This window comes from Squalius cephalus (assembly GCF_949319135.1).
Source record: "Squalius cephalus genome assembly, chromosome: 16".
NCBI lineage: Eukaryota > Metazoa > Chordata > Actinopteri > Cypriniformes > Leuciscidae > Squalius > Squalius cephalus.
The window spans coordinates 7,400,651-7,428,020 of NC_137137.1; the positions used below are offsets into that span (position 1 = coordinate 7,400,651).

Here is a 27,370-nt window from a genome sequence, read left to right on the forward strand (position 1 = left end):
TTGTATAGTTTATTTACTTATTTTAGGCCTACTTATTTAATAATTTATTATTCATAAACATGCTTATCTTATCGACCTAATAGAATCAGCAAAGTTAAACAAATTCAAACAATTGTGCATTGACATTAACCCCATTTTCTTTGCCTTTTTCTCCTTTTTTGTTTTAAGTGACTTTATATGAAATACAAAAAAATGTGAAGAAACAGAACATGAATTCAAAAGGGAATTAATCCCATCCTCTCCTCGGGTCATTTTGACCCGTAATTCATTTTCGTTTGATTTTTAGAAATTGAGTGTTCACTGGAGTGGTCCAAGACATTGGGAGATTTGTCACACTTGAACCTGGAATACACAAAAATAATTTGAGTGGATTCCAGGAGTTTATGTGGTTGTAATAAAAATAGTAACAAATTCTTCGCAGGTCATTTTGAATGACCCCCAGAATGGGAAATGAGGAAAATGGGGAATTTTCTTTTAATTTGTTAAAAACATATAAAAAATCTGCTACAATCCAGAACAAACACTCACACAAATGAAGGCATGAAAACACACACACACACGCACACACAATTCCCATTAAAATTACATGGGCAAATGAAAATGAATCAGTCACAACTGCAGTGTGTGAAATGGTTACATTTGAACACATAATGCAGAACAACCCCAAATAACAAAATATCTCCAAAATTGCTTTAAAACAGCATGTAGCCTAAGCTTTCTGGACAAAATAAAATGTATATGGAGGGAATGATTTGTTGCAAGTATTATTATTTTTTTTTTTTTATTATTATTATTATTTTTGATATGTGGAATATATTTTTTCTCAACTGATTAGGTAGACAGGCTATATATCTTCAAACTAAGTTCAATGTTCCTACTTTCACTAACACATTTTATTTTGACCACACAGCAACCTTCCCGCTTCCACTGGTTGCTAAGGTTACCTAAACTGTCGATCGCAAACCTCCAGTTGCTTCTAGCCAATCCTAGTGCAGAAGGCGGGACTTGTGGGTAGAAAAAAAAAAACAACGCAAATCGGACGTCCCCCGCGCACGCGCCCTGTACTCTCTCTTTTATGTCTCGCGCTGTGGCCGCCTCCCGGTTTTGAGCAACACGGAACAACAAATGTGAAAAATTCAAACACAAACACTGTTTTTTAGTTCCCACGCGCCCGTCTATCTGCCTATTCCCATCGTCCCATAAATGAGACATGGCGGCGACCTTCGGCAAGATCGTCGTGGGGATTTTTGTGGAGATAAAGCGCAGCGATGGTGAGTTCATATTTGGGTCGCTTGTAACCGTCCGTTAAAGTCGTTTCCCCGGTTCGGCTAACGGATGCTAACGTTACCTCACAAATACACACGGCAGAAACGACAGTTTAGGTGGTTGAACCTGGTATAAATCAATATATGGCGCTGAGTTTGGTCTGTTGCTGCTGGTTGCCGGGTAGTTAACGAGCTTGTGTCAATCAACAGTGCAACTGTCGGTTGACGTTAGCCACCTGCTAAACCGGGTGGAGTTTGTTTAGTTATTCATAATGTGTGCGATTGTATTGGATTTGAGCTCAACAACATCCATGTCTTATATTGGTAGGGAATATAATCATGGAAGTCCTGGTGATTCTGGATTTAAGTGGGTTAGCCATCTTAGGTCATTTGCAAATGAATGAATGTTTTGTTTTACAGATTGGGTGTAAATAAGTGTGGAGAAAGGGAGGTTGCTGGGTTTACTCAAGCCAGCTGGTTTAGCTTGGTAATTTTGAGCCTTAAACTCACTGTAAGTTTTGATTCAGCTCACTTAAGTTGTATATGGACAGATGACTCAGTAAATGTCATGATTTGAGGATGACAAGCAAGTTCCCTAAAAGTTATGTAATGTGGGCTCAGAGATTGATCTCATCCTAATGGCCAAAAAAATGCTGACAACAGAAGCTTGGGACTGGTTGCATTATATAGACAGACAGATGATTAGTGACTGATTTATATATATATATATATATATATATATATATATAAATCAGTCACTAATCATACATACATACATATGTATATACATACACATACATACATATACATATACATATATTACCAATATTCACAGTTCAATCACTCATAAATAGAACCAAATAAAGAATTTTGCATGTGAAGAAGCATATTTAATGTATTGTTTGGATAACTATTTAAAGAACAGCAATTTATTTTAAGGTTAAAAATGAGGCCGAAGACAGATGAAAACTATTTTTCCCCTTTACAACTTTGCATAGATTACAACGATAGTAATAACGATAGAATACAATTCCATTGTAGTTTAAAGGTAATTAATTTAATGTTGTGTCAAAACCAAACACACATTGTTCTGAATATTTGTTATGGACACGTACAAATAATCTGTATCTTATTGGTCATAAAAAGACAATACATTTAAGATGTTTAATTAAGATTAAACATCTTTTAAAAAAAATGCACATTGTCAATCTGCAATGACAATCAAATTAGTTTCTGCTGATGTCTCAGTACAGAAATGTAGATTTAGTAAAAACTAGTGTACGGTAGTTTGTCTCGTGAGCATTCAGTGGCATTTCATTGGTATTAGCAAGCATCAATACAATGTTGAAGACTGTCAGAACAGATTATGATTTGATCTCTTTGAGAAGGCTGTGTTATATTTAACTTCAGTTTGCAGCAAAGAAACGAATTAGCCTGGATCTGTTGACGTGTTAAACAAACCACTCCTGTCTCTTTGGGAAGTTTTTGTGTATTGCGTAATAGAGATGACTGTTGACTCTGAAGACGAGCAGTGCTTGTGACATTTTAAACAGAGGAGGTCTCTAGTGCCTTTTACTTAAAGCAGGGTCTTGACTTTTCTTTTGGCCTGATGTTGCATGCTGGGGTTTTAAATAGCTTGTTTTATGGCAGGATAATATGTGCTTTTTCCTGCTGATGCCGCTGTTGAATAATTGCAGGGATGGAGACGTGCGAGTAGGAATAGCTCTGCTGAATAATAGATACGGAAACATGGCTGTTTGTTTTCGGTGATGCTAGACTTTTCAGTAGTTGATGAGCACAGCTTCTGATGCAGGTTTTTGCGTTCATGCCATCTTGTACATGACCTCTTCAAGATCCACTCAAACTTGTTTAAAATTTCAAAACATATGAATGAATGTTTTTCATTTGTCTTTCTCACTTAGAGCTGTTGGATTTCTTACAGGGCGAATACACCAGGCCATGGTGACCTCTTTGAATGAAGATAATGACAGTGTTACTGTGGAATGGATAGAAAATGGAGACACCAAAGGGAAAGAGGTAAGTCTAGTAGCCTCTCAGCTGCCTTTGTTATTAATTATGGATGGAACAACATTCTGGTGTTGTTAGGGTGCAGTGTGCCCTCAGTCAGTGGACACGTGCCGTGTTCCTTTTAAATATGAATTCTGCAATCATACCCTGGCTGGCCTGTACCTTTTTTAATATTAGGACATTCTGTATGCTTTGGTATGAGCAGTGTTATTTTAGTTTAGAGATGCTATTATAGTTTTATTACTATTTTGAATCAGTTTTTATTTTTATATTTTCCATTTTAGTTAAATATTTAGTTATTTTTGAAGTTGAAATTTTTTACATTTTATTTTAGTTAACATGTATTTTATTTCAAAAATGTGTTTTTAGGGTTTTAGTTTCAGTTTTAGTTAACTATAATAACCCTGTTTTGGATAGAAGTGGTCCGAAAAAAAATGTTTTATTCTTGTAATTTTCACTTTTTTTTTGTAACAGATTGATTTGGAGTGCCTATTCTCACTAAATCCAGATGTTGCTGCAGAGGAAGAGATTTCCTTGAGCCCTGTTACACCACCGCCTCCTACACCCAGCTCTGTGAAAGTCAACAAAATCCCTAAGGTTTGTACAAGATCACAGTTAAATGTTGAGTTTGCACTCTAATTGTTCGCATCTTTTGAACCTTTTTGTACGCTTTTGTTTGTGTGCAGAATCGTAGAACTATTGCACCGGGAAGAAGTGAAATCCCATCCAGAGACAACAGAGGTATATTTGCTCTTTTATGACTCATGATTAGGGCTGCACAATAAATCAGAATAATTTCTGAATTGCAGTATGCCCATGTGCGATTATTAATCTGCTAAAGACTATGATTTAATTAAATAAATATGTAGTGTGCACGTGCTGGGTGCTTCAAAATGAAGGGGTGACACATGCATGTGTCAGGCTCAGTGTGTTCAGTCTGAGGCTGTGTAGTTTTCATAGATTGCACACTCCACAAGCAGTTAATCTTGACAGGGGGTACTCTTGTATAACAGAATTCTAATATTCAGTGCTATAATTATTCTTTGAACCTTTAGACAAAATATTTTAAAAAAATCTAAATATATAAAGTTTGCATTTGTTTTTTGTTAAGTAATATTTGATACATCAGACTTTTATAGAAAAGAATATGGAGCCCACACTTCAGTTTTATTTAGAGGCCCAGAAGTATGCAATTTGGTGCAATTGTTGACATGGGCAAATAGGAAGATGAAATTCTGATAACTTGTAATGTAAATTAATGTGATCTTTATAACAGTATAGCAGACTACTACATAAAATGCATATACATCATTTGTCACTCTGTCACTGTTTATTGTGGGGGGTAAAACATACAATACGATGCACCTGCTGTGTACAATAGGTTTTTCAGCAAAGTTTTAATCATGTTGAGAATTAGGTTGACCACAGTCTCGAAATTGGGAGCTTACAATACCACAATAGGTAATATAATACTAAAAATGCGATTGCCATTTAAAAATCAATTTTCGCAGCCGTCATGTTCTAGCTAGAGTGGGAAAAATCCCAGCCAACGCATACGTAGAGAAGTATTTTTCTGCTGATGTCAACTGGACGGAGCAAAAGAATCAGTGTGGAGTGGACCTCATCAAAGTCGTTAAATACAGCTACACCAGCCGGGACTTCATCTAGACACATTCTGGATAAGAAAATCAAACCTGCCAGATCCAACAAAAAAATAAGTTCAAAATGCATTGAATCCATTAAAAACGCATTTAATGTTTGCATAGGCTAATAAAGGAAAATAAACTAGATGCTATGAGGAAATGTATTTTTTATAAAATGTGATTTTTTTTACCTACTAATGTAAATCAATATTTACATAGTATAAAGGCCCATTTACATCAAGAACAATAATTGTAAAGATAACGATAACAATATTAGTGTCCACACCAGCAAACGATAATGTTCTGTTTATAAGTGCACGCTCAGTTTTGTCGTCTGCCGCTTTAAATGCTCAAGCTCTTTAAAGTAGGATGGATTCTGATTGGCTGTCATTGTTTTTGTGTTCTCTGTGCCGTTATAGTTGTGGTCTGGACTCTGCTATTCTTATATATTTCTATGATTTTTCGAAATGTATCTTTTTTTTTATAGTTATCACTCTTGTTTTGAACGGTTCTTAATAGTAGAAAATGTATGTCTCACTCCTGTGTTCCACATTGTCCTATAAAATCACATCTACTGTCCTGCTACAGAGCAATAACCAGGTGGTCACCCCATTAGCTTTAGAAATATGATATGGCAGGCTTTATAGGGTTAAAGTCGGCATGAAATTAACATTCACCCTTTCTGTTTTATCTTATTGTTAATGATAAAAAAAAGTAAAATCAACAATTTTGACCTCATATCATAATTTGTAATCAAAATGTCAACTTTTATTCAAATTAAATTACTTGTCTCAGCATACTACCATACTATGCCGGCTGGGCTGTGTTTCAAAATTGGGAAAGCTGTCTACCTGAGTGCCATTTTTGCACATTATAGGCATGTTTGAGTGCTCATGTTAAGTTTTCAGACATAGTCTGACTGTGATTTGCTGACTCTTATGTGTTCTGTTGTTAAGTTGTCTCAACTCGGGCACGGCCGGCCCAACAGCAGCAGCAGCAGCCAGAATCAGCACCCCCTCCACCTGCACAACAACCCTCTCAACCCACACAGAGCCAGACCCAAAGAGAGCTAATTCAGCAACAGAACGGTAATATGACACTCCTCAGTGCTTTTCAGTCTGTTCATGTCAACCCCCTTTTCCCCATAGGAAAACTCTGAAAGCCAAACTGAGGCCTCCTGCAGAGGATGCATGTCATGCATAAAGACAAAGCATCCTTTTGGAGTCTTTATTTTGCAGTAAACCTAACCTTGATAATCTGTTTGTATCTTGGCTCAAATCTTGTGGGGTGTGGTTTGGATACCCCAGCCGTCCCTCTGAATGTCAGTGACCGTCTGTGACCGGGCAGCCTTGACATGACTCTGAACTGTCCTGATTAATCCTCTTGCTTTGAATTTATGAAGCTTACAAGAGTCTGTCTGCCGAATTAATCTGGAATCAAAATGCTCAACCTGTTTTCTGTGCACCGCACGATACTGCACATCCTTTGGGCAGAACTACAAGCTTTCTTGACTGATTTGCTTGAATTGATTTGCTTGTTTATTGATTCACAGGTGTGTTGTGATTCTTTCTCAAACAATTCTGAATTGATCTGATCCATGCAGTGTCTATTGTCAGGTTATTTCAGTCATATTTTAGTATATTTATGCCCCTATGCTGTTGAAAATTGAGATGCTTAGAGAATAGTTTTGGAATTAGATCATAACTCTCCAAAAGTCAAATCAAAGGTGTCTAAAAATTCCTACCCATAGTTTAGTGTTGCAATATGAGTCATTGTTCAAATTGCACACTTTTTTTATGTAGATGAAATTAGAGTCTGAATGAATATTAATGACTGTTATGTGGCCTAATATTTTTATTCCATGTTCTACTGATACTATTGTTTGCAACTAATAGCAGTCATTTCAGATATGTTGAGGACAATCAAGAGCGCATAGATAAATGACTTTGGAAAAGGCTTGCACATAGAATAGAGCTCTTCTAAGATGGAGAGGGCTGTTGGCGCTACCATGTGCCAGCTGCCAGAGGCTCTGGCTTGCCTCTATAGCCACTCTGTCTACACAAATACACACTTTTTTTTAGAGGGAGATACAGTGGGAGGGGGCGGGTTGTAAGAGAGGAAGCGATTGTTGGCTTTGTTAAAATGGAATTGTGGTCTCTAACAGCAAGGAGGAAGTCGAACTGTGTGAAGGAAGTGGAAAAATTGCAGGAGAAGAGGGAGCGGCGCAGGATACAGCAACAGGAACTGAGAGAGAAGCGAGCACAGGTGAGACTTCTCATCTTTCTGTCATTATATCTCTCTGCCTTGTCTCTAAGCTTCTAATTGTAATGTGTTTCTCAGGTTTGACTTATAGATTATTTCACCTGATGGTGTTCCTATTGTGAATGTGCTTTTGTTTTGAAGGAGATTGATACAACGGTTCCAAACTATGAAATACTTCAGATGATCAGAGACTTCAGAGCAAGTTTGGACTATCGACCACTAACCACGACAGATTTGGTAGGTATTAATAAAGAAATATCTGGGTAATATTTAATTTAAAAAAAAATTTTTTTTTTAGCTTAAATGATAAAGAAACAAAACAAATATTACCATCTTATATTTTTCCATATTTTCTTTATGATGGTAATTGTTATTTCATTTATTATTCATGGTTTTATTTTTATTATTTATTATTTATTCCGCAAATTTTCTCTATTTGAGTTTGGGGTGGAATACTACCCGGACAAGCTGTATTTGAGATTCACATTTTAATGATGATGATGATAATAACAGTAATACTGAAAACAAAATTACAATGTTTCATATTATTATAGAAATCTATTAATAAGAAAAAAACGATAACCTGCAATATTTTATAATTCAGTCTTGGGTTTGTTTGTTTGTTTGTCTTTTCTACTTTGAGAAGTAAAACGTAATTCATGTTTCGACAGATTGAAGAGCACAGAATATGTGTTTGTGTTAGGAAACGACCTCTCAATAAAAAAGGTAATGCCTCAGAAAGGACAATTGGTGTAATAAGATATACCTTTGTTAAAAAATTTTATTTGATTTATTTCTCATTTGTGTTGTAGAGTTGACAGTAAAGGACCTAGATGTGATCACTATTCCAAGTAAAGATGTTGTCATGGTTCATGAACCAAAACAGAAGGTGGACCTGACTCGATACCTAGAGAACCAAACATTCCGCTTCGATTATGCCTTTGATGACAGCACAACAAATGAAATGGTTTACAGGTAGAGGATCATTCATTGCTCATTAAACAAGAATATTTCTCAATATAATTGATCATTGTCAGAGGAAAATAACTTCTATCTCCTCTCTCCAAAGGTTTACTGCAAGACCTCTTGTGGAAACCATATTTGATAGAGGAATGGCCACATGCTTTGCTTATGGCCAAACAGGAAGTGGAAAAACTCATGTAAGAAGTGTTTATTTAATATAATTGAGATTTATTAAAAATCCTATTTGGATAGTTGGCACAAAAAAATACCACAATACCTGTACTGCTCATTATATATATATATATATTAGAATAACTGGACGCAAAGCTCATCAATTGCTTTTTGTTTTAGACCATGGGTGGAGATTTTTCAGGAAAGAACCAGGATTGCTCTAAAGGAATCTATGCATTAGCTGGTAATTGATGTTTATTTGGTCCTGTAATTTATTTAATCTTGTAATTTCACTCAAACAACTCATTTATATTTGTGTCGTGCACACAGCTCGAGATGTTTTTCTCATGCTGAAGAAACCAAACTATAAGAAGCTGGATCTTCAGGTTTACGCAACGTTCTTTGAAATTTACAGTGGAAAGGCAAGTGGCTCTGAGTTACATTCACTTTCCGTTAATTGAAAATGTGTACCATTTGAAGAATTGTATGCATTTGCTAGATGACTGGATTATTTTCATTTCACAAAATATGTCCATTCATTGATTTGTTTTTGATTATCAGGAGTGTTATTTTAGAAAACTGATGACTCATGGCTGTGATGTGAACTAAAGCCTATTTTTTTAAAAAGGACAATTCGTTTAAAGTCTTTTTCTTCTATAGGTATTTGATCTGTTGAATCGGAAGGCTAAGCTGCGTGTGCTAGAAGATGGAAAGCAGCAGGTGCAAGTGGTTGGGCTTCAGGAACGTGAGGTCAAATGCACTGAGGACGTCCTCAAACTCATTGAAATGGGAAACAGCTGCAGGTAATACTCGCTGGCTAAAGCAATAAACATGTACACTGAATTATTTGCTGCTGATTAAAATATGCATATCTCTAAATCGTTTCCAAAATACGATTCATGATCTTTGGTGTGTAATTGGTCCTGAATTTTCTTCCTATTTACCATTTCAGGACATCAGGTCAGACCTCAGCCAATGCCCACTCGTCCCGTAGTCATGCCGTCTTTCAAATCATACTACGAAGGAAGGGCAAGATGCATGGCAAATTCTCACTCATTGATCTGGCGGGTAATGAGCGTGGAGCGGACACGTCCAGCGCTGATCGGCAGACTCGTTTAGAGGGAGCCGAAATCAACAAGAGTCTGTTGGCTCTAAAGGTCAGCGCCTTAAAAATACCACCCCAGAGCAAACTCTAGAGCATGGGTTGGCAACCTTTTGGTCAAGAGGTGCCATTTTGAATTTTCAAGTTAATCATTGTAATCTTGCATGTCCCAAATATTAGGAATGTATCAGAGCTCTGGGCCGTAATAAGCCTCACACCCCATTCAGAGCGAGCAAGCTAACACAGGTCCTCAGAGACTCATTTATCGGTGAGAACTCCAGGACATGCATGGTAAGTTTGATTAAGTCCTCTTTCTCAAACATTGGGATTGGGAGTTGCACAGCTCTAATTGTGACTGTTGCCTGTTCAGATCGCCACCATCTCTCCTGGTATGGCCTCCTGTGAGAACACGCTGAACACTCTGAGATATGCCAACAGGTGAGGACATGGCACTGTGTTGTGCATTTATGAAAAAGAACTCTCTCGCCAATATAGCTTCTAGCTGTTTTTTTCTTTCTTTTTCAACCATTTTGAAGATATTTTAAATATCACTAAAAATGTTGCCTTTAGTGTCTTTTAAAAAAAAGTATTTTTGTATTTACCAATGATTTGACATGCTGATGGGAAAAAGTCTTGCCGTAACTTGTCTCTCCTGATTGGCTGTGCTCTTCTCTTTCTCTCTTGCTGTTTTTCTCTGTTCTTTCTTGACTGTCTTCAGAGTAAAGGAGTTTGGGATTAGCCCCTCTGACATCCCCTTCTCTCAGGGGGGAGGAAGTCGCTCTGAACCGTCTCCTACCTATGAGTATGAGCACATGTCTATGCAGCTTCCCACCTTGTTCTCAGTCAGATACACTCCAGCAGTGTTGGGGAGTAACTAAAATAATAGTGATAAGTTATTAACTTCATTTATCAGTAGCATAATAGTTGCCAAACTGTTTTCAAGAATTTGGCTTTTTCATGAACAAGCATTTTTTCCATCTCAAGTTGCGAAAAATGACAAACAAACCTCTAAATCATTCTTTTTTTTTTTAGTTATATTGTATTGCAGTCTTACAACTAAAACTCAAAACCATAATTAGTTGATCACTCAAATGATGTTTAATTTTATCAAATCACTGTTCTGTTTAGGGATGTCAAAAGTATCACTACCTCAAAACTGGTATCAAGTATTGTCACAGTTCACTGGTATTGCTATCGATGACAACTATAATTTTTGTTTCGTGAGAACCTTAGATCAGATTGTTCATTTCAGTGACTACTTCAAAAAAAGATTTATTGATTAATTTGACCCGCTCAGTAGTATCTTCATAGAATTTTACAGCTTGTTTGTATCGATATATTTAGTTAAATGCTGTTTATCCATGTGTTGTGTGAATGAGGGTGATTTATTAGTTGTTAGTGTAATTTTTTTTACAGTAAATACTTCTCAGAAATAATACTGTTCTGATTCAAAATAATATAATCCAATAGATTTATTATAATTAAACTCATTTAATTATAAATACAATCTTAAATTGATTACATTATGAGTGTAGCTTGTCTGGCAACTTCAAAGTTTCCCCAGCACTGCTCAGTAGATAACCAACATCCCATGTTGGCTTTTAACTGATGCATGGAAAATAAATATTCATACACAGCAATGTGTATAACCATAGTCTGTTTCATTATTAGACACATTGGCTGCACTCACGTCTCACACTAATGGTTGTGCTTGGTGTAAACATTTTTCATTTCCCCTCTGATGATCTGCTGTCATTTAATTTCTCTAACCCTGGGAATGTCTGGCATTTCTGTGGTGCTTTTGTCCTTCCTTCTCCTTTAGTAATAACACCTATATTAATATTAATGCACATAAACACTGTACATAATTCGAAAAAATGAGATGACACCATAAACAGTTGGCGTTAACTGCACAAATGGCTACAAGTTGTATGACACAATACAATTTAAAAAACGAACTGTTGTTCCTGTTTGTAGATTTTGTCATACCATGCTTGTTAAAAGTATAAAGCTTTAGACTTTTTGTACTAAATAATGTAAGGTTCTGTTTTAAATAAGGTAAGAGTATACAGTGTGACTTCAGGTTACACTTTTTTAAAATAATTGTTCTATGTCGTAAGTACCCAGTTTATATTGAAGCTTTTCAGTCCTGTGACCTGTGCATGGTGTCATTTAGGTCAGCATGATTGCTCTAAAAACATCATCATAAATGCTGTCAATCTGTGCATTTAGAGTGAAGGAGCTGACCGTGGATCCTAATGCTGTGACAGAGGGAATCCGCCCCAATGTCAACGCCATCAACCAGCTGGACATCATGGATGAGGATTGGGAGTTGGGTAACTCCCCTCAGAGGGATGACCTCAAACTGCTCTGTGAACAGAATGTAAAAACACATCTTTTCCTATTACTTACTCCACTTTAAAAATGCATGCTTGATGACATTGTTACTACAACTACTTCAATGTTATACTTTTTAGAAGTATATTTTGTGACCATCTCTCTACTTACAAGTGTGCCGCACACGTCCTAAAAAAAGCCAAAACATTTTGATCCCCCTGTCTGTGGCTGGCTGCAGTATAGAGCTTATGTGCAGAGAAACAAGTGCGCAGCCATGTTTAGAATTTTTTTTTCTTTGAACGTCCATTTTTGTGGTTGCTGTATATTTCTATGGAATTGCTGTCCAAGAGTAATTAGCTGGTGAAGTGGATTTACTTATTGTAGAGTTACCGAAAGTTATCATGAGCACTATAATGTTTGAAGCGGTTATCGTAACAAATGTCAGTTGACCGGGAAGATTTTAAAACGAGCTGTTCATTCATAAATCCGTAAGATCTTATCTCCATGCGGTGGAAATTCAAACCGGAAGACAGAACACAACGAGCACAGAAAGGGGGATGGGCTAAAAGGACTATAGGTGATAAACCCTGCCATCTCAACTAAAAAAAATAAATTACACCTCAAATAATTTTATATTTTAATTTTAGTATATTTTTTTAATGTGTTTATAAAGGCTCTATTTGTCATCAATGTATTGATGCTTTATAAAGATAAGTATTGCTTATCATTTGTAAGCATAAGACTGAAACAGGAATGCACACGGAATGTTTATAAGAATAAACAGGAAAATTAGACAGGCAATCGGTTGGTTGCCTCACTCTCCTTTTAGATACCGTGGAACATACATTGATAAATGCTTGTGTTTGAATATTGACAGGAAGAGGAAGTCTCCCCTCAGCTCTTCACGTTCCACGAGGCAGTGTCTCAGCTGGTGGAGATGGAGGAGCAGGTTTTGGAGGACCACAGGGCTGTGTTTCAGGTGTTTGTTTTGGTTTTAACTGCTTTCACTCTAGAGCTTTTTAGGCTATTTTATGTCAGCGTTTGGTTTGCTGTGCTTGCTTTTTTTCTGTTTATTTATACTCTGATAAGCGTCTGCCCCAAAACTGAAAAAGGGAATTGCTGATGATGACGTTCACACTGTTTGTGCTGACAGGAGTCTATCAGGTGGCTTGAGGACGAGAAGGTTCTCCTGGAGATGACTGAGGAGGTGGACTATGATGTGGACACCTACTCCTCTCAGCTCGAGCAGATTCTTGACCAGAAGATCGAGATCTTTATTGAGCTCCGAGGTAATGCATTTACCTCGAATGAATTTTTAGCTTTTCCTTTAATCAGAAGAGTTTGATGTTTTCCTGATGGAATGGAGTATTAATGGATGTGTGTCTGCTTGTATTATCAGATAAAGTGAGGTCATTCCGTTCTACGCTCCAAGAGGAGGAACAAGCCAGCAAGCAGATTAACCCCAAGCGGCCCCGCGCGCTGTAGTCTGGAACTTGCTCGCGGAGGAACAACAAATACAAGAGTCTTGTAGGCTTCATGATAGTATTCAGAAGTATTCTGAAGAAACTCTTTCCTACTTTCACATGTGAAATAACGCATTAGGTGATTCTCTTACAAATCAGCAGAGGATAAATAAGGGGATTTTGCTCATTAAAACCCTTGATGAATGATTAAGATTCTGAGGAAAGTTTTAGAATTTTTTTTTTTATTATTAGTATCGATTTTATTTATTTACTTTTTCATTGTAGGTTAAGGGTACAGATTTGTATCAGTTGATACATTTTCTACCCTTTGGGTTTTTTTTTTTTTTTTTTTAAGTTGTACCACTGAAATCCTTCCTTCGAAGTTGTTCTTAATTGTATGCATGAACACTCAGCAACTGATTATCACTCCGTTCCCAGCATGACTGACTTGGTTCATCTGCACTTTAAATAACCTTGTTTTTTGGGGGTCCGTTTGCCGTACTCGACACGGTGAAGGTTTCTGTTGATTGGCTGTTATAGCATTTTACTCTGTTTCACCTTGCCATTTCTTGAAGGCATACTAATTGAAGTTTAAGACGTTCTCAAATAAGCATTTAATGCACTGGGGGAAAAAATGTTGAGGTTATGTGAATGAATGTGAGAATATTCAGCAGTCATGTTAGTTTGTTGGTTTCTCAATGAACGCTATTCCTTTTCCACATACTGTTCTCTTTGCCGTCTCTCTCATCGGTTTATCTGTAGAATGCTTTTGTGCCATATCATGTTTCCTTGTGGAAAGGAAGTTAACAGTCCACCAAAACACTCATCCCTTGGTGTTTTACTTTGAAAACTTCCCAACATTCTCACATTGCCTATTAAAATGTGTAAGTGTATTAAATTACAGCAAGATTCTCATAACAAATAGGGAATACCACTTATTCGCTGCTGATGTTTTCAGTGTTGGCACCTCTCAACTCAGTGGTTGCTAAATAAAGAATTATTCAACAAAATTCTGCCTTTTTATCCTGTTTCCTTACTTTCCTTTTGTACTTAAACTGTGATTTCTTGCCTTTGTAAAAAAATAGTTTTATTCAAGAGATTGTGGCGACTGTCCAATAAGGTTGAGAACGAAAGTGACTCAAGGGTAGTAAGTAGTGTTTTAAGTTAATTATTAAAATTAAAAAGCATAGATAGATACCATTTGAGTGGATGCAGTTCCAAAGTTATTGTCCTAGGGGGCGGTGTTTTATAATTTGGTCCTGTTACACTGAGCTAAAAGGAAAGAAAGTTTCTTTTTGTTATTTATTTTTTGTACATAAACAAATAGAACAATAAGGGCAGTATGAAAAGCAATAAAAGCCCTAGACCAAACTGTACACGTACCGTCACATTTCACTATTAGTTTCCATTACCCTTTAATTTCAAGCAATGGGTTTTGTACGCATTGCTGACATCTATAAGAAACCTAACAAACACTTTTTATTTCTGTACGAATTAATGGCTGGTCATTTTTGTAAATAATGAAATTTCATTATGAATAGATCTGATTAATGTAATTTAAATTATGTTTTATATTTTCTTTTATTTTGAAATGCCTACTTCCGGAAGGTGTTGTCGTTCCTTTATTGAAGCGTTTTTCACGCCTCTGCATCTCATCCACGCCGTTAGCGCTGCTGTCGGTTAACGATCCTCCACCAAAGCCTCTCCCCCTTCATGCGAACGGTTGTTCGTCTTGGCATTTCCTCATCTAAGTTATTTATCATTTATTTGAGAATTCAACTTTTAGCATCACACGGGCATCTCCAGGGTAATGCTGCGAGGAGAGAAGACATCTTCACCACTTAAACAAAGGTACTGTTGTTCACAACTTTATTAATCACGCTGCCTGTAAAAATGTTTAATGTAATTACAATTATAAACGCATATCACATTTCTATTGCCTGACACGTTTGACAGATCGCCATCAAGTTGACGACGTCACTCATCCTGCTATCAAGTTGACGTCATCATCCAGTAGAAGGATTTTAATGGGCTGTTACAGATCTCATAAATACAGTCAACTGGTGAGTTCTTCATAAAACATACAAGACAGATCAATGCCACATTGCAAGGGTTTGGTTTTATTAGATCCCAATGAATCATTTCTCTTATCTTTCTGTCCTGCCCTTTTGCTTTAGTATCAGGTGTATTTTGGGGTGGCATGTATTGTTGAGCTCAACCGAATTTTATTAATCACAATGACTCTAAAATGCGTTTACTGTTTAATTATTTATAGCACATTTATAATATTACCTGAAATAAAAATGTATGTAAAATGTGATAGGGACTGTGAAGATATAAGTTTATTTTTTAGCTTAATATTTTAAGAGGCCTCAAATAAAGTATAAAAGCATGGTAGGACATCTGCTATAATGAAATCTGAATTTTGTGTGTGTGTATAATATATATATATATATATATATATATATATATATACATATATATATATATATATATATATATATATATACAGTCATGTGTAAAAGAAAGTACACCCTTTTGAATTCTATGGTTTTCAAATCAGGACGTCATAAAAATCATTGGTCCTTGGCAGGTCTTAAAATGAGGTAAATACAACCTCAGATGAACAACAACACATGACATATTACACTGTGTCATTATTTATTTAACAAAAACTTGGCCAAAATGGAGAAGCCATGTATGAAAAACTAAGTATAGCCATAGGAATTAAGAGGGTAAGTTGCTGTCAGGCACTGCTAATCAAATGCCTTTGATTAACTGATCATCAGCAAGCGTGACCAACTATATAAAAGCAGTAGTTTTCGGTAGTTTGCTGATCTGGTGCGTAACACAATGCCAAGGAGGAAAGACAACAGCAATGATCTTGGAGAAGCAATTGTTCCTGCCCATCAATATGGGAAGGGTTATAAGGCCATTTCTAAACCATTTGAAGTCCATCCTTCTACAGTGAGGATTATTCACAAGTGGAAAACATTCAACACAGTTGATAATCTTCCCAGCAGTGGACTTCCCAGCAAATTCACCCCAAGGTCAGACCGTGCAATGCTCAGAGAAATCACAAAACACCCAAGAGCTATATCTCAAACTCTACAGGCCTCAATTGACATGTTAAATGTTAAAGTTCATGACAGTTCAATTAGAAAAAGACTGGACAAGTTTGGCATGTTTGAAACGGTTGCCAGGAGAAAGCTTCCAATGTCCTTCCCAAAGTGGAGATGTTTGGCCAAAATGCACAGTGCCATATTTGGCGAAAACTAAACACTGCATATCAGCACAAACATACCAACTGTCAAGCACTGTAGTGGGGGGGGGGGGGGGGGTGATTTGAGATTGTTTTGCAGCCACAGGACCTGCTGGGCACCTTGCAGTCATTGAGTCGACCATGAGCTCGTCTGTATACCAAAGTATTCTAGAATCAATTGTGAGGCCACCTGTCCGACAGCTAAAGCTTTGCTGAAATTGGGTCATGCAACGGGACAATGATCCCAAACACACTAGCAAATCTACAACAGAATGGCTGAAAAAGAAAAGAATCAAGATGTTGCAATGGCCCCAAGTCCAGACCTCAACCAGATTTAAAGCTGTGGTGGGAACTGTGTATAAAGAAATGCCAGCAAACCTCAATGAACTGAAGCAACATTGTGAAGAAGAGTGGGCCAAAATTCATCTACAATGATCTGAGAGACTGAAAAAGTCCTACAGAAAACAATTACTTCAAGTTATTGCTACTAAAGGTGGTTCTACAAGCTATTGAATTTTGTTAAATAAATAATGACACCGTGTAATATGTCATGGTTAATCTGAGGTTGTATTTACCAAATTTTAAGACCTGCTAAAGACTAGATGATTTCTTATTTTGTACTCTGATACGAATTTATATTGCGCCTTTCAAGAACCTAAGGACACTTTATTACATAATGTTGATGGATACAAATATACAATCAGAATACAACAATATGAACAGGCAGACAGACAGTGATCATATAACATACGAGACAACAACCAAAGTAAGCACTGAAATTGAAAGTAGACAATCAGAATCAGTTAACAAAACTAAAAAAAATTATAATTTTTGAGATCAGTTTTAAAGGTCTGGAGTGAGGAGACAGCACTGAGGTTTTGTGTGGGAGATTGTTTAGGAGCTGAAGTGCTGAATGCCCTGTCACCAACAGTAGATTTGGACTTCTCAGAACTCGATCTCAGAGTACAGGCAGGAACATGAGGGTGTATTCATTCTGAAAGTTAAGAAGGTGCTAAACCATGACAAGCGTTGAAAACTAGGACAAGTATTTTAAACTGAAAGTGAAAGATAACAGGGAGCCAATGCAATTGCTGTAGAATGGGAGTGATGTGAGCTGATTTTTTTGTTAAATGTAAGGGCATGAGCAGCTGAGTTTTGAATTAGTTGCAAACAATCAAGGGCTTTAGTGGGTAGGCCATAAAACAAAGAATTACAATAGTCCAGACGTGGGGTTATAAAAGCATGGACAACAGTTTCAGAATCTTTGAGGTTTAACGAAGGTCGTATACGGGCAATATTATGAAGATGGAAAAAAAGGTGACTTAACAAGCGGATTCATATGGGGTTTAAAGCATAATTTAGAATCAATTAGTACCCCAATTGCTTCTAGTAGGTGAAGGATAAACCATAACACCGTCAATATGAATTGAGAAGTCATGTTGGGAGGAGACAAGGGATTTAGGGCCTACTAAAAGGATTTCTTTTTTTTTTTTCTTTTTTTTTTTCAGTATTCAGTTTTAAGAAGTTTTGAGCCATTATACTTTGAGATCATATAGCCAAGATGTAATTGAAGGGGGAGGAAAAAACAGAATTAGGCTGAGCAGTAAGATAGATTTGTGTATCATCAGCATAACTGAAGAACTTAAGACCATGACGCCAGATGATCTGACCCAGAGGAAGCATGTAGATTAAAAATAGAAGGGGACCAAGAACAGATCCTTGAGGCACTCCACGGGAAACAGTGACAGAACGAGATTTGTGTTTATTAATGCTAATGAATTGTTGCATGTCTGAGAGATATGAGCTTAGCGACTGAAGGACAGTTCCAGTAATACCGATAGCAGTTAGATGAGATAGGAGTACAGAATGGCAAACCGTAGGACCAGAGGACCAGAAGGCTGAGGACACCAGTATCAGAGGTCATTCACTACTCTTAGAAGAGAAGTCTCTGTACTGTGGAGAGGAAGAAAGCCAGACTGAAATGGTTCATGCAGATTGTTTTTTTGTCCAAATGGATATTCTCTGTTGTCCCTGAGTAATTCATTTAACTATAGATAGAACTATAGATTTTTTCAGATCTTAGTGCAGCTTGTTCTTTGTATGGAAATCATTTACTAAATAGCAGTTAACTATTACTCCACACCCCACAAAAACATTTAGTTAAATATCAATTCCTGTTTTCCAGTGGTGTCTAGAGTTGTTCCATATTAATTTCTGCATGCTAATGGTTGTGTTCCCATAGATCTAATCCCATAAACTCATTGTGGATTAGTCACTCACCACATCCACACAGATCCTCAGAGAAGCATGAGCTCACACAAGAGACCTGTCCGGGCTCAGCCCGATTCTGAACCCAGTTCCTCTGTGGCCCGTGACCTGACCGTGACAGGTGGAGAAGAGTGCTCCGGTCTCCTGACCAAGCTGATGGAGCTTCCCGTATCCCGGCTGTCCCGGCAGCAGCTGAAACGGCTGGAGGATCATCAGTACAGCAGTGCGGGACGGTCCCTCATGGAGTCCTTCATGCAGGGATACTGGTGCTGGCTGGTGAGCAAAGTGCCTCTCTGGATGGCTCCGAACCTCATCACTATAGTGGGACTTGCTACCAATATTATCACCACTCTGATACTGGTATACTACTGCCCTACTGCCACCGAACAGGTATGCTCATGCTTTACTTAAATGATCACTGTTTCAGTATATTGGATTATTGGTTTAAATGGATCAACTACAAATCACCTCCTAATTCATTTTATTTTCACCTACTAACAGTGGTATAATGCAGACTATCATCATATAGTTCAGTTTAAAGGAGTTAAGCAGATTTTTTTGCAGTTATTTTAATTGTTATTAATTATTTTAATGTGAGTTTTAGTCTAATTATCAATATTTAGCAGCATTTGCAGTGGTCACCATTAGGTCTTAGTCATTTTTGTTGATTTTAATATCAGTTATGAATATTTAGTAGGTGTTACAGTAGTCACCAGTAGCATTTGGTCTCTTTTGCTAGTTTTAATATCGTTTTAGTCTAATTCTAAATATTTAGTAGTGATTGCAGTGGTCATTGTCAGGACAGTGTCTTTTTGTTTATTTTAAAATTGATTTGAATCTAATTTTGAATATTTAGTAGCTGTTGCAGTGGTCACCATTTTTTGTTGTTGTTCAGTTCAGTCCAGTTCAGTCTACTTATGAATATTTAGTAGCTTTTATTGTAGTCAGGGAGTTTTTCAATTGGTTTCAACCGTTTTTATTTTAATTATGAATATTTATCAACCCGCTATTGCATTAGGAAATGTTTTTTGTACTATAGTTTTTAGTCTAATAATTATGAATATTAAAAAGTCATTGCAGTGGTCATCATCAGGACATTGTTTTTTTGTTGATTTTAATATCAGTTCAGTCCACTTATGAATATTGAGAAGCTATTATTGTAGTCACCATAAGAATATGGTCTTTTTTTTTAGTTTGTTTAGATCGATTTTAATCTAACTATGATTTAGTGGCTATTACAGTGGTTACCATTAGGACATGACATTTTTGATGATTTATAATCAGTTTTATTTAATTATGAATATTTAACTTCTGTTACAGTGGTCACCATTAGAACACTCAGTTCTAATGTAATTATGAATATGAAGTAGCGATTGCAATAAAGTCTTGGCTTTGCATTTTACCCTGCCTCACATGTAGTCTATGAAGGCCATACTTTATTATATTCTGAGCTCTACCGAGGAGATAATTGCTGTGGTCTGTTTAAACAGCGTGATAAGATACTGTGTATTGTCAGACAGCTTGTTCTGTTGGCTGTAACAGTCTCTGTTTATCAGATATAACGGTCTTATGGGTCCTGCTGCTATGGAAAACATTATGGCAATGTGGAAACCACAGTCTGCAATACGACACTCTCTCTCTCTCTCCATTTACCATTAGTATTTATTAGGGATAAAAGAACAACTTAATGTCCACCTTTGTGGCACCAAGTTGAATGTTGGTCATTGACTCACAAATTCCTGTGAAAAGCATCCAAGTCGACAGAAATTTAAGCCCGTTTTATTTCAATTTTGTCTTTTTCAGGCACCAACGTGGGCATACTTAGCCTGTGCTTTGGGTCTGTTCATCTACCAATCACTGGATGCTATAGATGGGAAGCAGGCACGACGGACCAATAGCAGCACGCCACTCGGCGAGCTGTTTGACCACGGCTGCGACTCCCTTTCTACAGGTCGGCTCACGTTTGTGTATGCAAATACAGTCGGCTGCTATTATGATATATTTCTTGGCATTACTAAAATAGCATCTAGGCTATTATTTAATTTAGATTTAATTTTTTTAAAATATTTGTGGAAAAATAACTTTGCTAATTCTTTTCCATCAGACATTTCTATTAGATCCCATAGCTTTGAATAGCGCTTTTCACATATCACATTACATATCGTTTCAAAGCAGCTTTATAGAAAATGCATGTTTCTACTTTACAAATAAGAGTTATGTGTTATCAGAGGTGACTGTTTCAATGTAATGTCCATATGACAGAAAGGTACAGTTCATGGGGTTAGCTCAAATTATATATTCATTTAAGCAGAAACAATGAGAATGTTAAGGTAATGATTGCATGGATCTGATGTACACTGCTTTGTTTTCCATCTCTCATACAATGTTAAAGTAAGTTTATAATCATATTTTTGGCAAGATTTCTGTGCATCCCTAAATAGATGGCCATATGTACATGCCAAATGTCTTACTGAAGCCTGTATTGTTGTTTTCTGTCTTTCTCTGATGCAGTGTTTGTGATCCTGGGCACATGTATAGCAGTTCAGATGGGTACTCACCCTGACTGGATGTTTTTCTGTTGTTTTGTGGGCATGTTCATGTTTTATTGTGCCCACTGGCAGACGTATGTTTCTGGAACACTGCGCTTTGGCATGTGAGTGAAAACTCGCCTTTTAATCAGAATTCATGGCTCCTGTACTTCACTTTCAGTACACAAAGATTTAGATTAGGGAACACTATTCACTGTTTCCTAGTCGCTTATAAGCATGCATTTTTACTAGCATATTGGCTGTATATTTGTACTTGTAAAGCACATAATAATGCTTTATTCTGCATGACCATATTCTACATCCCTTAATCCTACACCATATCTAAATATAACCACTACAACGACAGGAGTAATTAGAAGTTTATTGAGGGGAAAACTCCTTGTTAATGGTGAATGTGTGTTCCCTAATCTAAAGTGTTACCCAAATATTATATTTGAACGGTCTGGTCCACTCATGGGAAACTGGCAGTTTTCAGACTGCTGTTGTACTGTTGATAAAGCACTACAGATAAAAAGAATGAGATTAATACATAACTAACTTTATTTCTTCTTTTAATCTCTCTTTGCTCTCTGCTTGTGCAGAATTGATGTGACTGAAGTACAAATCTTCATTATAATCATGTACTTACTGGCTGCCATTGGAGGAACAGCTTTTTGGCAATCTGTGGTAATTTAAATCAATCTTAATTCTTTCAAATTTTTGTCAGTTGATTAAAGCATATGCTCATGGTCAAATGTGCTTAATCTATATATCATGATCAGGAAATCTCTAGCTTGCTGCATGTTTTGAGGGAAATGCAGAATCCCTTACATTTGAAACATTTATGGCCCGGTCACACCAAGAACGATAGCTATATTAGTGTCCACACCAGCAGATGATATCATTCTGTTTATTAGCACATGCTGCAGTCTATGCCGCTATATATAATGAAACAGGACATCAGAGATTTGTTTTTAATCTTTCAGATCCCTGTGATGAATATCCAGGCTAAAATAGTACCAGCCCTTTTCACTCTTCTGGGTGCCATTTTCTCCTGCACAAACTACTTCCGGGTTATTTTCACAGGTGGAATGGGCAAAAATGGATCAACTATCGCGGTAAGTTCAAGCTAAAATGTGTGAAAAAAATGCTAAAAGATGAAAATAAAAATTACAATGTCTTTTAATAATTTTCTGTTATTTCATTGAATTTTAATTCTGTTTAAGTAACCTGTTTTTTTTTATTGAATTAATTAAATATATGAGTTGCACTAAATAAAAAATAAAAAAAGAAGCTTGTTACTATATGAAGTCTAAATTAGTGGCACAACTTTTTTTTTTTTTTTTTTCTTAGGGAACGAGCGTTTTGTCTCCATCCTTCCATATAGGAGTGGTCATCACACTTGCTCTAATGATCTATAAGAAGTCATCGGTGCAGCTCTTTGAGAGACATCCCTGTCTATACATATTAGCATTTGGGTTTGTCTCGGCCAAAATCACCAACAGACTTGTGGTAAGTTTATGGCATCAGTATACTGTATTTATTTCAGCTTCACTAAATAAGTACTATAATAAATTGCTCCTAACACATGAATACTAGTGGCAGATTATTGTTATACCTATACCCAGGGCTTGACATTAACACCCTATTTCAGCAGTCACGCCAACTAGCCACTTTGGCGGGTTGATTTTGATATATAATATAGAAATGTTTTAATTGTAGACTTTTAAAAAGGTACTGTTGTCAAAAATATTGATACTGAAATAGCTGAAACGCTTCCAATACAGTTTCATTTGCTCCAGGTGAATATTGTTGGTGTTACAAGGCTTGAATTTCGGCGTGAGATTGCACGTATTGCGCATAGTTTTACTCATTCCTGCAGATTTTGTGCTCATACCCAAAGTGCATGCACGTAAAGCCTCACAGTAGCTACTAAATATATTCATTTTTCCATTGCTTATTGCGCTTAAACAGTCAAATACACACAATGCCATAATGTCAAAATGCTAGTCTTTGCGAGTATTCACATAAACAGTCATTTATGTATTTAAGTGAACGTAAACAGTTGTTATAATGGATCTGTGCGTCAGGTCTTAAAGTGACAGCAGCCTAATATCCCTGCTGCCAAATTATGAGATAATATAAAAAATATCTATATGGCCATTTTTCCCCATGGTATCGATGTTAAAATTGTGGCTAGTAACTTAGTAACCACTAGCCACACTGGCTGGTCAGCAAAAAAGTTAATGTCAGGCCCTGCCTCTACCTGAACTTTTGGTCTAAGCTTGCTTTTTATAACTGGTAGGAAGAATTATGCCTTAAGCTGCACGCAAGCATAAAATTGCTGTTAGTAAGATTTTCTGCACATTTTAGCATAAATAATGGACGTTGTCTGTAGTTCACATCTTTTAAATATCTGTCAGACTCCAGCTGCATTAGTATCAGTTAATCTAAATGTCACTAAAATCATGTCTGGTTTGTTTTCCAGGTTGCTCATATGACAAAAAGTGAAATGCCGCGTAATGACCTGGCCTTCACCGGACCAGCGCTGCTGTTTCTGAATCAGTACTTCAACAGTTTCATTAATGAGTACTGTCTTCTGTGGGTCGCTCTGGTACGTTCAGGATCTGTCTGAAAACATTGATTCTCCTCGCTCTTTTGAAATAAAGAGCTCAGTGTAGTATGCAGACATACTTTAATTTTCACATCGCAAAGCTAATTCCACGGTCTACTGAGACTGGTTATTGAAACTAAGTTGAAAAAAAAGTCATTCAGATACAGTCAACTAAAATCACATTTAAAAAAAAACATGAAATTAAAATTGACACTATTTACTTTCTTAATAAATGTCTCCCGGATGACATAATTAAATAACTATACACAAAATATTGATTTGAGTTTAAATATTTTATTAGCTCACCAAACGCAAAGCTTCCACCTCTCATTGAACATCCTGTTTCACCTAGAAATATGTCTGAATACAGAAGCAAAATTGATTGTGAGTGCCCCTATTTCAGATATTACCTTTCATGTAGTGTTTAATATAGCTGTTTGTGAATGTAAAGGGTCTACAAAGTTTCTAATGGAGTTATTGTCTCCAGAAGTCGTCAGGAATTCTGGTCTCACTTCCTGTTACATATGTATGTAACAATGTAACAAATTTGCATAATGCCAGCCCATGGTCTTCATTGGCTGCCCGCGAACAATGTCTACTTTGACCCGCCCTCAAACACTGTAGTTGTAGCTGAGCCTGGTAGATCATGGCTCTTTAACTTTAGGAAGCTCATGATCTTCACCTATATTTAACCTCAAAAAGCATACCTCTTAAAAAGGTTTGCTGCTTTTAAATTTTTCATCTTGCAGTATCAAAAGTGCGTATGCCATCCTTGAACGTTTTCCTTTTTGCTCATAGGTGCTGTCAGCGTTTGATCTGGTGCGGTACTGCGTGAGTGTCTGTAACCAGATCGCCACACACTTAAACATCCGTGTCTTCAGCATCCAGCCTCCATCTCCATCCAGAGTTCAGGCAGACAGCAAAAATCACCACTAACCCCTGCTCCTCAAACACCTCCAGTAGGTCACGCACTTCAGTGAATGTGAAACACAAATCACAGAGACCGAGCCCAAATGGCTGCAGTTACAAACTTTGTTCTCGTAATGAAGAGAGGATATTTGAAGGCTGAAAGGGAATGTTAAAAAGAATAGGCATCCAACGGTTATAACGCCATTCAGTTGTCAGTATTGCAATGTTAGATGACCAGTTTTGTTTTGCCATAGTTTGTAAGTCAAAGAATAGAAGATCTGCCACAGAGGCCACAACTATGAATGTCCAAAGTTGTTATATTTTTTCCGTTTTAATGTTTGTTTTGTGTTGGGTTTTTTTTTTTTTTGGCCAGCAGTGTATAATTTATTCCGTTTACGACCAACGATACATCTGAATGTAATTATGTAATAATTACAGAATGCCATAGGTATTAATTGTGAACTTTGCGGCCATTCACTTCTAAATGAAATTTGAACCAATTTAAACTTACACACCAGTACACGTACAAAGCTGTGCTGCTGTCTGAGAGCTTTCAGAGAGGGAAGAGATAAAATTGACATGAAAAACAAGCCACAGGTGTTTCCATCAATATTGCAGAAACATCAAGAATTTCACATAATGCTAATTCAGCCTCTCTGATGTCATTCGGTTAACTAATTTATACAGTATAGACACAGTTTTTCTTTCTATGCATATGTTTCTTTGTGTTTTGGAGGGAATTATTATTATTACTTAGGTATGTCCATGTCATTAAATAATAAAAAACTGTATTAGAAACAGTATTTTGATCGTGCCATATTTTCCTAATAATAACTGGGCCCAAGAAAGACGTCTAGAATGGTTATGAGTTACACTGTACATATGTGAACCTTTAATAATAGATTATTAAAACCTAAAAATCGTGTTTGTGGTCTAAATACTTTAGTTAATGTGATAACCTGTGCTAAATTATTTTTGTGCCTTTTATTTGTCACTGTCATTATACTTCTATGCACAGTAAAAGTTGGACTCAGCGATTTTGATATTATTTTTAGCCTCTCGTGTAAATCGTATTTTGTTTGTAAGTAAATTATGTTCACAGCATCAAAGTCGACAAAGATGCAATTTCATATTCCTGCTTGTTTCATTGAGTTCTTATAGCTAAATCAGTCATTATATATATATTTTTTTTTTACCTTCATGCCAATTTGTTTCAGAGTAAACTGGATTTTTGAGACCTTTATTTTGCAAAACAATGGACATTAACCCTGCAGTTCTGTATCGGGTGCTTCCAATGGTAGAATATGAACAGAGTGGCCAAGCTCAATGTAAATTTCTCAAAACGCGTTATTGTTTTGCATCTACCTCTGAGCAGTTGCTTGTACATGTTATTTTAGTCTAGGTGCGAGTCTTTGATTGGAAATGTTTTAATCCTGTTGTGAATCTTATGTCAGTGGGTTTCTGTGTATTTGTGCTTCTCCCTTTTTTAAGCATCATCCGTTCACCGGGGCCGCGCTGAGGTCAACCAAAGTTGCAAGACACACATAGTTGAAGAAAATGACGCCTGTCGCTGCAACTGCATTTGCATATTTGTATTAATTTGTTCTTTGACCAGGATTTTGTTGTTTTTGTTGATTTACAGCAAATACCTTTCTTTTTAATAGATTAATGGTCATGAAATAAAGATTGTTATATTTATGTTAGCAGATTTCTTGATCACTGCCTCAGTTTGTTTTAGTATAATTCTTATACTAGAAAAAACATACCATGGTTTTTATACCATGTGGTATTCTTGAAGTCCCTTGGAGTGCAATGCAAATGTTTTTTTGAGCATCATAGTGTAAAAATAAATGGTAAAACATTAAAATCATGTAAATATAAAAGCAGCTAGTGGGAAGTATGTCTTCTGTGAGGGCTGTAGTGATATGGCAATCACAGTATTTTTAACATGGCAAGATATTTGAATATGCTTAGTGCAGATTTAAGGCCTGTTCACGCCAAGGACGATAACTATAAATACGTAGTTTTAAAAGTAGTTTTAAGAATAGCAGAGTTCGCACCACAGCTACAGCAATAACGGCACAGAGAAACGGTACGGTTGGAATCACTTTCAGAACGATTTTTTTCCCCAACCGAGTAATGAACGCTAAAAACATTAACAGCCAATCAGAATCCATCCTGCTTTAATAGCGCGAGCATTTAAAGAGGCAGAGCGCGCGCTTATAACAGAACGATGCCGTCTGCTAGTGTGTGAACGCTAATAATAGTCATCGTTATATAGCTATCTTTATAGTTGTCGTTCTTTGTGTGAAAGGGCCTTTATTCGAAATAACCAGTTAATATTTTCTTTATTAAGTCATGCATGTATTTGACATTTTCATTGGTATTTTATTAAACTCCAACTGTGTATTGCTCTGCTTTTTGTAAATGAACAGTGTTTGTCTTTCAGCTAACAGTGACAGTCATACAGTATTTCACAAATGAATCATCTGCATTGTGGAGCAGTTACTGCCCTAAACCCTAACTAGAATAGTGTTTTGTGAGGCCTTCCTGAC

At 36.6% G+C, this 27,370-nt stretch overlaps 2 protein-coding genes across 6 annotated transcripts; both read left to right on the forward strand.

The window, feature by feature from the left end:
• The first annotated feature begins 1,009 nt into the window (after positions 1-1,009).
• Positions 1,010-13,524, forward strand: kif2a (kinesin family member 2a). 4 transcript variants are annotated; one of them, XM_079896387.1, is made up of 21 exons: positions 1,010-1,271; positions 3,188-3,302; positions 3,768-3,890; positions 3,980-4,034; positions 5,893-6,024; positions 7,101-7,201; positions 7,340-7,435; positions 7,870-7,924; positions 8,011-8,173; positions 8,268-8,358; positions 8,513-8,576; positions 8,663-8,754; positions 8,993-9,135; positions 9,285-9,489; positions 9,615-9,725; positions 9,805-9,872; positions 10,153-10,236; positions 11,667-11,817; positions 12,649-12,750; positions 12,925-13,060; positions 13,171-13,524. In XM_079896387.1, exons 2-21 carry the CDS (start codon positions 3,225-3,227, stop codon positions 13,254-13,256), a joined length of 2,136 nt encoding a protein of 711 aa, XP_079752513.1. In that variant the 5' UTR covers positions 1,010-1,271; positions 3,188-3,224; the 3' UTR covers positions 13,257-13,524. The 4 variants fall into 4 exon arrangements, with proteins under 4 accessions (XP_079752513.1, XP_079752512.1, XP_079752515.1 ...); XM_079896386.1 differs by having other exon boundaries at positions 1,078-1,271; positions 3,208-3,302; XM_079896389.1 differs by lacking the exon at positions 10,153-10,236 and having other exon boundaries at positions 1,090-1,271.
• A 1,307-nt stretch (positions 13,525-14,831) lies between these two features.
• Positions 14,832-26,521, forward strand: cept1a (choline/ethanolamine phosphotransferase 1a). 2 transcript variants are annotated; one of them, XM_079896398.1, is made up of 11 exons: positions 14,832-15,085; positions 15,191-15,297; positions 18,739-19,154; positions 20,568-20,715; positions 21,276-21,417; positions 21,895-21,979; positions 22,279-22,410; positions 22,646-22,804; positions 23,781-23,906; positions 24,705-24,865; positions 26,307-26,521. In XM_079896398.1, the coding sequence occupies exons 3-10, from the start codon at positions 18,804-18,806 to the stop codon at positions 24,840-24,842; spliced, it is 1,281 nt and encodes a 426-aa protein (XP_079752524.1). In that variant the 5' UTR covers positions 14,832-15,085; positions 15,191-15,297; positions 18,739-18,803; the 3' UTR covers positions 24,843-24,865; positions 26,307-26,521. The 2 variants fall into 2 exon arrangements, with proteins under 2 accessions (XP_079752524.1, XP_079752523.1); XM_079896397.1 differs by having other exon boundaries at positions 24,705-26,521.
• The last annotated feature ends 849 nt before the right edge of the window (positions 26,522-27,370 follow it).

Bases quoted from the DNA above. Each gene is read 5' to 3' on its own strand.
- kif2a (XM_079896386.1), top strand. From the start codon at position 1,211: ATGGCGGCGACCTTCGGCAAGATCGTCGTGGGGATTTTTGTGGAGATA. The intron at 7,202-7,339 runs GTGAGACTTCTC...TTTGTTTTGAAG, and splicing joins TGAGAGAGAAGCGAGCACAG to GAGATTGATACAACGGTTCC. The intron at 8,755-8,992 runs GCAAGTGGCTCT...TTTCTTCTATAG, and splicing joins TTGAAATTTACAGTGGAAAG to GTATTTGATCTGTTGAATCG.
- cept1a (XM_079896397.1), top strand. From the start codon at position 18,804: ATGAGCTCACACAAGAGACCTGTCCGGGCTCAGCCCGATTCTGAACCC. The intron at 19,155-20,567 runs GTATGCTCATGC...TGTCTTTTTCAG, and splicing joins GCCCTACTGCCACCGAACAG to GCACCAACGTGGGCATACTT. The intron at 23,907-24,704 runs GTACGTTCAGGA...TTTTGCTCATAG, and splicing joins GTCTTCTGTGGGTCGCTCTG to GTGCTGTCAGCGTTTGATCT.